General features: G+C 32.3%; 1 protein-coding gene across 4 annotated transcripts in view; it reads left to right on the top strand.

The window, feature by feature from the left end:
- Window positions 1-736: 736 nt before the first annotated feature.
- p120ctn (adherens junction protein p120) overlaps window positions 737-12,180 on the top strand; it is a 57,797-nt gene continuing 46,353 nt past the window's right edge. For 2 of the 4 annotated variants that reach the window (XM_013319292.1, XM_013319296.1), the window contains exons 1-2: window positions 737-914; window positions 11,299-11,453. In XM_013319292.1, coding sequence (XP_013174746.1) covers window positions 11,413-11,453 — 41 coding nt within the window. In that variant the 5' untranslated portion in view covers window positions 737-914; window positions 11,299-11,412. Of the gene's footprint in view, window positions 1,200-11,298; window positions 11,454-12,180 lie in introns of all 4 variants that reach the window. The other 2 variants (XM_013319294.1, XM_013319293.1) reach the window with 2 other exon arrangements.

Here is a 12,180-nt window from a genome sequence, read left to right as displayed (position 1 = left end):
ATTAGAAGTTAAATATAACTTTTGAGCAATAATGATTACATTTTTTTATTTTGCTACTCAAAAGTACACGTTAAAGATGACCAAAAGTATCAAGTAATCTCTTATGCAAGTTTAAATAAATAAGTTTTTTAACGAATATACTATCGAAATCCTTACTTTTAATTAATTGAAATCAGAACTTCAAAGGTAACGTAATTAGTTCAGTATTTGAGTAATTTTAACATTATTAAGATAGACCCCAAAAAATTATTTAAAATTTATTTTGAAAAAGCTATTTGTGTATCCGAACACAAATATTCTTGAAATAGAATATGCACTCTGAGAAATCTATTTGTTTCACAGTCTGCCAATAGTCTATGGTTGATCTTAATTTATTCAAAATGGTTCACTAATTACGGAGAATTATGAGAAAGAATTGATTTTCCAGTATAAAAAGAACAACTGCTATTAATCTTTCTACTATCAATAAAGTAACATCCACAGTTAACATTAGAGTACAGATTTTTCCTTAAATTTGTGATGTGGGTATTTTGCCAGTGTAATAAAAACAAATATTTTTGAAATGCAATTTTAAGAGAAGCTCAAATTTATTACTTTACTTATATGGCGTCATACTGAATTATTTCAGAATTATTTTAGAATTAATCACAGTTGGCTCAAACCATCGTATACCTTTTACTTTTGCTTGCATGAGATTAAAAAGCTATAAATTGTCTATGATTATTTAATGCTGAAGGGAGGAGGGTCGGTAGAATTCGCTTCGTTGTCGTCTAGATTTTATGTGATTAGTGTCGAACTTGATTTAAATGGATTGGATTAAGTGATACTGGTGGTGCTTAAACTGTTTACTTTACCCTTCAAGAGTATTGTTCGCGGCGCTGCTGATTACATTCCGACCGCTCCCAGTGCGTAAAGTACGTACGTCAGTAACCAAGTATTTTTCATGCCGTTTGTACTACTTGCTTGTAGTAGGGGCCGTGTGATAGTAAAAGCTGTTGGAAAGTGCATTCATAGAAGTACTTGATGCTGTAAACACCTATCTCACGTTCCATTTAGTGCAGAGCAGTATGCGTTGATAGTGGTCCTTACGATTTCGAAGTTTGTAGCCATTTTCGGTGTGTGCTCAATCTGTGATATTTACCTGTTTGATTTGTAATAAAAGTGGCTATAGTGAGGATTTTTCCCGGAGACAACAATCCGTAAGATAATTCAAACATATCTTTCTTAATTATTGTATAATTGCCTCATCATTTACTTTTTTTCTGAAGTTTTCTATCAAAAAGACATATATTTGTAGGTAAATAATATCAGTCGCAAAGTTTGTCTCATTTATTTCGCAAAAAATCAACAATTTAGAAGTAAGTCAATAAGAAATTGAATAATTGCATATATCACCTTTTCAATTATCACTATAAAATAATTTAAACCTATACTTTGCATACAAAATTCTCTTTTAATCATGATTAGGATTGTAAAAAAATATAAAAATGCCTTTTTCCAATGGTGGTAAATTATTAAGAAGGAATCTGAACAGTAAAATTTTCCTTAAACAAAGTCTAACAAGAATTTACTACTATTACTATATACTACTAGCTACTATTCTAATTAGTATTCTGCATACTAACCAATAACTAAGGTGTTTGGAGAAAATGTAAGCATAGACACAACACTCGTATCTTGATGCATGTTAATTTGTAGCTTGCAATCAAATAAAATTGCTGTTTAAATTGTACACAGTCTACAATTGCGAGGTAAATTGTAAACATTTTAAGAAATTAATAAATTGCAACAATTAATACAGTAACAAAATAATTCAATGCATTATTCCATTACAAACTAGACCCAGAGTTGTAGGCAGAAATTACTGATTTCTATTTAAGATGGTGAAGACACATCTTACTCATTGAAGTGGCAAACAAATAGAATTTGTTGCTTTTGATTATTTACATATAATAATAAAACCATAGCCAAGTGTTTTACGGTCTGAATAGACATATTTAACTTAAAATTTTGTGGTTTTTAATACATAAAATGCATTAGACAAGGGATTCTTACTATAGGAGTGTATAAAAATGTTTATCTCTGTCATCTTTTTGTCAATTTTCCCAAAGAAGTTGTTGTCAATATTGTTTTCATCCAAGCTTTATAAATATTCATAAATAACAAGTTTCTAATTTAGGTAATGTTGTTGAACTGCTTCTTTGGTAACCTACATTTTATACATTTACAACCTACTTATTGATTCTTGATTAATTTTTTGTTTAAATACTAATATAAAAAAAATAGACAATATTTCAAATACATTTTAGTTTAAATCTTCACCGGCATTCAAAGGGTTAAAACACATGTTTCATTAAACAATATTTTCCTGTGCAAAGTACAGATTGTGAAATATATATTTTTTAATTATCGCAATGAATAAACATTTTATTATAAAATTTTGCTTTGGCCACCATTTTCTATTTTTAACCAGCTTTACACATTTCTATTTCTTATGGATATTACATATTAGTGTGTTAAGAATAAGTAATGTATAAAATTAAAAAAAAATAATTTATTACAAGGAAGAGACACATATGTCATCAAAATGATATTTTTACCAATACATTTACTATCAACAATAGTTTGTTGCTCCCCTCTTTATGTTCCTCATGACCCCCTTCGATGAAATAGCAGAGTTGTACTTAACAATTGATTAGCTGCATCTAGTACCCTATTTTTCAATATTATAAACTTCAAAGCCCTTCTCATGACTTTATTGTGATTTTCCACTGCATAAAATCTGTACAAAACATATTGTAACATCTTAAAAAAAGTTGATATTTAGTCAGTAAAAAGTTTCCCCATATTGAAGTACCCACTGTGTTAATAGGTCAAGTATTTTATGTCTCACTTGAAACATTTTGGTAATTGCCCTTGAAATTTGAATTTAAAGTCAAAAAAATCCAACTTTTTTTTTATATCAAAAGGTGGCAAACGAGCGAGCGGCCACCGGAAATCGCTGAAATAGCGAAGTGACTGTTGCCCATAGATATACGCAATTGCATATGCGTTGCCTACCTTTTATCGACGGAGGAGAGGATGCACAGAAATAAAATATCTTCCCTTTCCATGCATCCTCTCATCCGGAAAGTCCACATCCACTTCCCATACTTTCCTTATAAGGAAAGGATGGGAAGGGAAAGAGGACTAAATTAGGCCTCCGGGATGCACACTCATCAGACGAAACGCGGAATTGCTTCCACTTGACGCCTGTCTTCTGTGTGGTCGTGGTATTTCACCGGGCGAGTCGGGCCGATTCGTGCGAAGATGTTAAAGCGGGCTCTACCACTGTTAAAATTTTATTAGGTGAAATTGAAAATGTTGACTTTGGTGATTGCTGTGAAATGGGTGATTTAGTAAAAGATATGTTTACTAGAAATTATTTAGTATATATATTAAAATGTTAGATTTATTGGGCTTTTGTTTTGGGTACAGTAATTTACAAGACAACGTAGAAAACATCCGTTTGCAGTTAGAGTATTTTCGTCTCCGGCATATGTCGCGTACTTACGGATAGTCGGACAGAAACGGACATGTCTTTGCAATTTAGAGAGCTGGCAACCCTAAGGAAAAGGAGTTATTCCGTTGGCCATTGTGCTCGAGTCTGTACGGTTTTTTTTGCTGGATCGCTTCCGTTGATTAAAAACAAGTTCACGCAAGTATTGTGACCCCAGTGCTCCTTTTTAATTTGTAAACAAAGTCATTAAAGAATTATCATTCCAATTTAAAAAAAAAAATAGATAAATTAATAGTGCTCTGTGTATCAAACATAATTAAAGAGATGATTTGAGAGAGATGAGGTTGTGACCTTTTCATCAATAGTTGCCTCATTTAATATAATGTAAGCAAGTTATTAATTATCGATATCGAGCTTCTTTACGTTCATTTCAATTAGATTTTTGGAAATATATTCCTGATGTATGTCGCGTAGTCTAACCTTTGTCTTTATGAAAATAAGTAGTAAACCTTTTGTCCAGGACGTAATGTAACTATCTATACAGTCATGTCCATACTCGCGTTCCGTTCGTCCGAATCCTAGCGGTCAATCGGATCATTTCCGAATGGAATGAATATGGATTAAATTTATAGAATCAACCAGAAACACCCCCAAACCCTAACTTTGTAACTGTACCCTTGAAAATTATCACACTTAATATCAGGTTTTTACTGCAAATATATGCCCCGAATTGAATAATAGCTCCACCTCCCTCACAATTATACCGATATGGAATTTGAATCCGGAAGGAACAGTTCGTAATCGCTTTACTGAGAAAGGGAAGGAGGTTTACGCAATAAATCATTAAGAACGGCCGCCCCAAGGTTATCTGCAAATTCTTCTTCTTTTTAAATATTTACGAGACGTTACTAAGAATTCTCGAATGTAAATCTTGTGTAACAAATCTGTATAAAACATATCCTCATCCCAGTATTAGCTTGACAAAACAGAGATTACAATATATTTTACACAGATATTTTGGTCTCAGAAACCCACGGTTATTAGATAAATTACGAATCTTTATTTTGCTGGTGCGAACGTATTTATTAGAGAACATCTATGTTTTTATATAAATACTATAATACACAAATGAATAGAAAAACGTGTTACTATAAATACTTTTCCGCTTGAATATACATATATACAGAGAATAGTTGTATGTAGAGGGTTTCCTTTGGTAATTTCAAGTACATATATAAGTGATCGATAATCGTTGCCATGGATAGGGCTTATCCATTCATTAAATACTTGCTTAATGCCCAGCTTTATATTCCTTTGTAATGTTATTTATACATAGTTTTTATATTAAAAAGAATATACCCGTGTATACTGCAAAATTTCGTTGACTATGGCCTAGTCACCCCTAACTTGAGTAGGCTACGAGACCCTCAGTGGGGATGTATAGTGAGCTGATGATACTGCAAGATACACAGTATTCGTGGTTTATTTTAATAAAGTTTTATATAATAACTCACGCCCGTATTGAGAGGGGTAGGCTGTAAGGTAAATTGAAGACAATTTGCTGTATTTTTAGTACACCTCTATTTTCATATATCTGTTTGCTAGTTGGTTTCGGGTATTTTTAAACTATAACAATTTATATCTTAATAATGTTATAAATGCGAATGTTTAGATGGATGGATGGATGTTAGAAGATATCTTAGAACGGCTGCATGGATCTCGTTGAAAATTGTATGACATAGTATGGAAGAACCCATAGGCTACTAATTAAGTTTTTTTAATACCGCGCGGACGGAGTAACGTGCGATAGCTAGTATATTATAATACTTTATACAATGAATGTTTACCGTTTGGCCGATCGGCCCAATGGGAAACACCGCTTACAATTTTGAATTTAATTCTGTTTTGAAACAAAATAATTAATTTTGACTTCAATATTCCGACCTAATTAACAGAACAATTTGATTTAAACAGTAAACATGAAAACAAGGTTATATAGGACTTCGAAAGGTCAGATGAGTTTATTTAACCAAACTCTACATAATTCCCTAAGGCCCTTACATTGCTTACAGTGTTTTGCATTTATGTGTTTAAGCTATCGCCAGTGATTACGCCCGTGTGGAATTAAAAAAAAAACGTAATTGGTGACCGATGTGTTCTTCCAGACTATGTCCTATATGTATGCCGAATTTCATCTAGACCCGTTTAGCCGTTCTAGAGATACCTTCAAACATCCATCCATCTAAACCTTCGGATTTATAATACTATTAGTAAAAAAGCAAGATTTATGAGATGTATTTATGCTTTTTGCTTTTCTAATTTCCCAAGAGTGTTTGAAAGACCCAAAAGATAGAGTCGCTGCGCCGAAATCCAAAAACATATCACTATGGTCAAAGAGTATTAGGGCAATACTTTTTAAGATGTGTTTCGGTAGTGGAAACCTACGCTGAGTTTACAACATTAATTTCTTATCTTATTATTATCTATACTTAGTGGTAGAGCCCGCTTTAACATCTTCGCACGAATTGACCCGGCTCGCCCGGTGAAATACCACGACCACACAGAAGACAGACGTGAAGTGGAAGCAATTCCGCGTTTCGTCTGATGAGTGTGCGTCCCGGAGGCCTAACTTAGTACTCTTTCCCTTCCCACCCTTTTTCTTATAAGGAAAGGATGGGAAGTGGAAAATATTTTCTTTCTGTGCATCCTGTCCTCCGTCGATTAAAGGTAGGCAACGCATATGCAATTGCGTATGTCTATGGGCAACGGTCACTTCGCTATTTCAGCGATTACAGGTGACTACTCGCTCGTTAGCCACCTTATGGAATAAAACAAAAATCTTATACATAGAACTCTTGCTTATGAAAGTCTACTGTATATATCACGTAACAACTAAGATACAAGATGAAATACGCATCCAAAGTTTTTTTTTTAATGTATGCACATTTCTTAAAAATGTACTTTATATTAAAAAAATATAACCTGAAAAATATTAGAATTTTGTAGTACTGTGCATAGAATTCTCTGTAGAGTCGGCAGTCGTAAATATTATGCGTCGCTTCCATATTTCTCAGTTAATTGCTTTGGCAATTAGCCTCGTTTGTCCGCCAGTGTGAATGTACTAATTCCAGAAGACAAGATATTGTTTTCTTTATTAAACCGTTATAAGACTACGATGCACTTATACGTAAATTAGGCGTCTGATTAAAAAAAAACTAATGAGTAATCTATGTGTTCCTCCAGACTATGTTCTGCATCTATGCTAAATTTCAGCGAGATCCATGAAACCGTTTTGAAGATCCATCTATCCATACATTCGCATTTACCATATAATATAAGTAAGATTAGAAAAGCGTATGACAAGTAATAATATGTTCGTGTATCACTCAGAATCTTCTAATAAACATAAACTTTCCTTAGTGCAGATTTCTTATAAATCTCCGTTAATCTCTCTTTCTGACCATTTAGCAACTCTTGAGGGTAACACTAAAAGCATTAATACATTACTAGCTGTCGCCCGCGACCCCGTCCGCGTGTATATATAAAATAACTTAATTAGTGTAGCCTATGTGTTCTTTCAGCCTATGTTATATACGTATGCCAAATGTAATCGAGATCCGTTCAGGCGTTCTAGATATATCCACCCACATCATATCCATCAAAACATTCGCATTTATAATAGTAAGTTTAATAAGAAAAAATCGAAAAAGAGTTAATAAATAGTATCCTATGTCCGTCTCCTGGCTCTCCTCATCAATTTTCAGCCATATCGGTAAACCCGTTCTTGAGTTATAAATAGTGTAACTAACACGACTTTCTTTTATATATATATATATATATATATATATATATATATATATATATATATATATATATATATATATATATATATATATATATATATATAAACACAATATTCATATACGTTTTATTTTAAAGCAAACTATATAGTAGTATATACGTTTTTTTACGGTATATTCTTTTTAAAAATAAAGTAATCGATATTTACATACTTAAGTATCAATTGACATGTGTTATACGATATACGATACTTTTGAAATCACAAAATAGGAATAAGGAAATTCTTATGAGAAAGTTTATTCTCTTTCAATGTAGTTTTTTCATAAATTTTATGAGGAATTAAAAGTTTTTGTGAAAGTGATAAAATTTTGCTAAGTCATCTTTATATCATACTTATATTGAACATAAAAGCGAATATATTTTTTTTAAAAGAAATAAGTTCAAAAAAGTTTTTTTTTTATAATAACTATATCTGATAGCATTTTCGATGACAAACAGAAGCTAACTTAACTATCACAGAGAAAATTCAAGTTTCAACTTTTTTTGCGTTATGCAAGCTAATTTATTCCTAATGCTTAATACAATAATGACCATAATCGTAATGCAGTTGCATCGAAAACCTCACAGTCAGCATGTGTGACCTTTTCACTCGACTTTCTAGTGTCCTAAAAATGAAGGCACGTGTCGCTCAATTCCGTATCAATGGTGTCTCGTTTCCATACGTTTTAACTGGGTTATAAACGTATTTGTGCTAATGTGATACTTTACGTTTAAATAAAAAAAAAAACAAGCGATCCACCGGCGAAATGAGAGGGGATCTTACTTATATTACAAACTAGTTGTCGCACGCGACTCCTTTCGCGTGGATATATAAAAAAATTAATATATAGATAAGTTTAATAAAAACCAGCTCTTCTAAGCATAAATTCGAAATAAAAAATAATAATAAATAGCATCCTTGTCCTTCTCCTGGCTCTAAGCTACCTCCTCACCAATTTTCCGCCATATCGGTAAAGCCGTTCTTGAGTTATAAATAGTGTAACTAACACGATTTTCTTTTATTTATGTAGATGCTAATTTTTAGGTGGATGGATGTATGTATGATGTTTCAAGGTCTAGAACGACTAAATGGATCTTGGTGAAATTTGGCATAGATATAGAACATAGTCTGGAGGAACACATAGGCTACTAATTATGTTTTTTTCAATTATTTATATGTCTGTTTATTACTATTGATTATGTCTAATTATGAGTTTCCATTGTCGTAATACTTGTATAATAAAAGTACAGTGCAACCTCAATATAACGAATCGGAGGGGAACAAGTAAATATTCGTTATATCGAGTAATTCGTTAAACTGAGGTTCGTTATGTTAAGGTTAGGATGGTCTAAAATTCGTTATAAAGAGGTAAAAAAATAGTTTTATTCACCTCAACATTACGTAAGCATCTTGTTATAGCGAACAACTTCTACTAATAAATGATAACTCTTTTTTATCAAATTACTGTATGTGTTTTCTATTTAAAAACAATTAGGCAAGTAACAAAATTTTTTTGTAGGTTTCTGAGCCATTTTAACTTAAATCTTTGACAATTGTGACGAGAATAAGTGTTAACATTACTTTCCATCAAACAACAATGATTGATTTACGAACAAAAGCGTGTCGAAGATTGATTTACAAACAAAAGCGTGTCGGAACATGTCGCAACATGAATCACATATTATGAGATTAAAAGTCATACATTAGTGACACTGCAACTTTATATAGAGGTTTTGGGTTGGCAAAATTCGTTAAATAGAGGTATTTATACTTTTTCTCGATGGTTGAAAATTCGTTATAAAGAGGTTGTTCGCAAAAAATTTTCGCAATGTAGAGGTATATTTTATATTGACTCTTATGGACAATTCAAGGGGATTACGAAAAATTTGTTAAATCGAGGAAGTCGTTATATCGAGGTACGTTATATTGAGGTTGCACTGTATATGTATGGATAGTTAGAATTCGCGGTAGTAGATTATTTTCCTTTGTACTCCTTTTATAATGTTATCAAATATCGAGTACGGAATTTCCAGTAATCCTTCCTTTCTTACCGTTTTAAAGGCTTCCCTGTGTTTTATGTCCATTATTATCGAGACAAGGAAATCTTAATGGATTTACTAAAATATTTATATCTTTTATCTTTCCCTTAGTAGATCTCTTGTAAGATATTCCTCGATACGAAGAAAATAATATTTTTAATAAATCGATCGATAATAATAGCTCTAGTTAGAAGAGTCAGTAAAAAAGTTTTTTTTATATCATAAGCAAAAATTGCGAAGTGACCGTTGCCCATAGATATACGCAATAGCATATGCGTTGCCTACCTTTAATCGATGAAGGAAAGGATGCATAAAAGAAAATATCTTCCCTTTCCATGCATCCTCTCATCCGGAAAGTCCACTTCCACTTCCTATCCTTTCCTTATAAGAAAAAGGGTGGCAAGGGAAAGAGGACTAAATTAGGCCTCCGGGACGAAAATATAAAATTCTCGTGTCACAATATTAGTTAACATACACCTCTGAAAAGGTTTGATAGATTTTTATGAATTTTTATATGCATATTAAGTAGGTCTGATAATTGGCTACTATCTGTTTTTTAATCCCGCACAGACGGAATCGCGGGCAACAGCTAGTTTTTTTAATTATAATTTATTTATAATTTCTGAAGTTATCCTTGGAATCAAAATACTTTTCTAGCTATTTTTAAAAGTCTGAAGTCATTGGATATTTTTATTTGAGATGCATAGTGAAATGGCATATTGTGTTTTTGTTTTTTTTTCCTTTTGTCCTTGTTATCAACACTATTGTCAAGTGTGAAGGTTGTTAGTACCGACAAATTATTCATATGTATGTACAACGTAACCCTTTGCACTTTAAACCCTTTAGTTGCCACGTGTAAGGGTAAGCGTCGTAAATAGGGTGGACAGTTTTATTTGTGTTTCTACTAATGATGAGATGTTTAGATTTTGTTTGAATTTTAAACGACAAGACAATACTTAAATTTTGTGTTTGTTTTTAATAGCCTTTGGAACTAATCAACCGATTTGGAAAATTCTTTCACTATTGCGAAGCTGTACTATCCATGGATAACATAAGATATTTATTGCTAGATTTCTTTGATAACGTACGGGAGAAGTCGCGGGTAACTGCTAGTAATGGGTAAAGTTAACATTTTTCAAACGTACTATTGTTTATGTGATTTATTTGTTAGATAAATTAAGATTTATATGAACGTGAGTTATATTTAAAAAGAGTAAAATATACTTCATTACTCATTATATTGCTAATTTTAACAAACACTAGTTAGTTTTTTTTACATTGATTTCATAATTTATCGACTTTATTGCTAAAGTGATAAGACTGATTTTCTATAAATCATTTTTAATCGACACAGATTATAAATATGTTGCGAAATCGAAAATAAACAATTCAGCGTTATTTGTTTTTGTGTTTAAGTCAAGCAATGTCGAACGATAAGTTTCCACTGTAAACACATCAAAAACATGTTTTTGATGTTTTTTTTCAATTAGAATGCGAGGTATGAAAAATGTGTTTTTTTTTGTCCCGGCAGTAGAAACCATGGTGGATTGATTGAATCGTAATAAACATAAATAATGTACAATCAGAGAATATAGCGGTATTCCATCTTAAAAGCGACAGTCGTTCGAAAGCATAAAGACGATGAGACGGAAACAATAACCAATAGGACGTTTTATTTGTGTGTATATGAAAGAAAGGTTGATCAGTAATACAGATTAATCGCTTTTAAAATTATGCCACTGTTACCTAAGAACAAGGCAATTATTCTGTAAGTGGAATACCGCGAACGGCCCTGACTGTACTAAAAATAAATCTTAAACCTTTTCGTCTGTACAAAATAGAAGCCAGCCGCAGTTAAAATTGATTAATGTGACGTCATTTTAATCACGATCAATTAACGTTGTTTTGTTTTGTTGCAGGTCAATCGCAGTATTATCGAAAGTGTCGCATGATGTTATTATTTCTTAATACATTAACGGGAAATTAGGCAATCGAGTGGGAAGTATAGACATGATAAAGGCACAAAAGCAGCAATGGACGGCGTGAAGAAATTACACTCGGGAACGCTGTATCGGTAAGTTTTAATTTTTTTTTGGTTTGAGATCTTTACTCGTAAAATAGTGTACATTTTATATAATTTGTCTTAAAAGTCTTTTTGTATGACACAAAAATGTCACGTTTACGATGGAATTTGTTGCTTCCTTTGGATAAATTCTAGGTATTTTATTCGAGTATTTCGGTTGAAATACTTCAAATATTTGAACGCTATAAGTGCAAATTATAATACGTAAGTTCGTTTTAGAATGTTTTCAAGTGTGCGTCTAATTTAGATTGTTAGCCACGTAGGTGGTCGGCAAAATTGCAATGTTATTCACAAACATGGATACACTTGTAAAAATAGGTGGCCTATTTTAACCGCAACGTATTTTTAGACGCCTTGTCCGCCACAATTAGCTTTTGTGGTAGACGCTTGCTTTATTTTTTTAAAACTTTACTACTAGAGAAAGATTGTCTGAGTGTGCTTTATCAGTTTACAAATTGTCTGTTACTGAAAAATCTGTGATACATTTTGGGTTGCGTTTGCTCAATTTTTTTTAAATATCAAAAGGTGGCAAACGAGCGAGCGGCCACCTGAAATCGCTGAAATAGCGAAGTGGCCGTTGCACATAGACATACGCAATTGCATATGCGTTGCCTACCTTTAATCGACGGAGGAGAGGATGCACAGAAAGAAAATATCTTCCCTTTCTATGCATCCTCTTATCCGCAAAGTCCACGTCCACTTCCCATCCTTACCTAAT

The sequence above is a fragment of the Papilio xuthus genome, unplaced genomic scaffold, assembly GCF_000836235.2.
Source record: "Papilio xuthus unplaced genomic scaffold, Pxut_1.1 DF826159.1, whole genome shotgun sequence".
NCBI lineage: Eukaryota > Metazoa > Arthropoda > Insecta > Lepidoptera > Papilionidae > Papilio > Papilio xuthus.
Note: the sequence above shows the minus strand (reverse complement) of the source record. Positions and strands in the feature narration are given on the sequence as shown.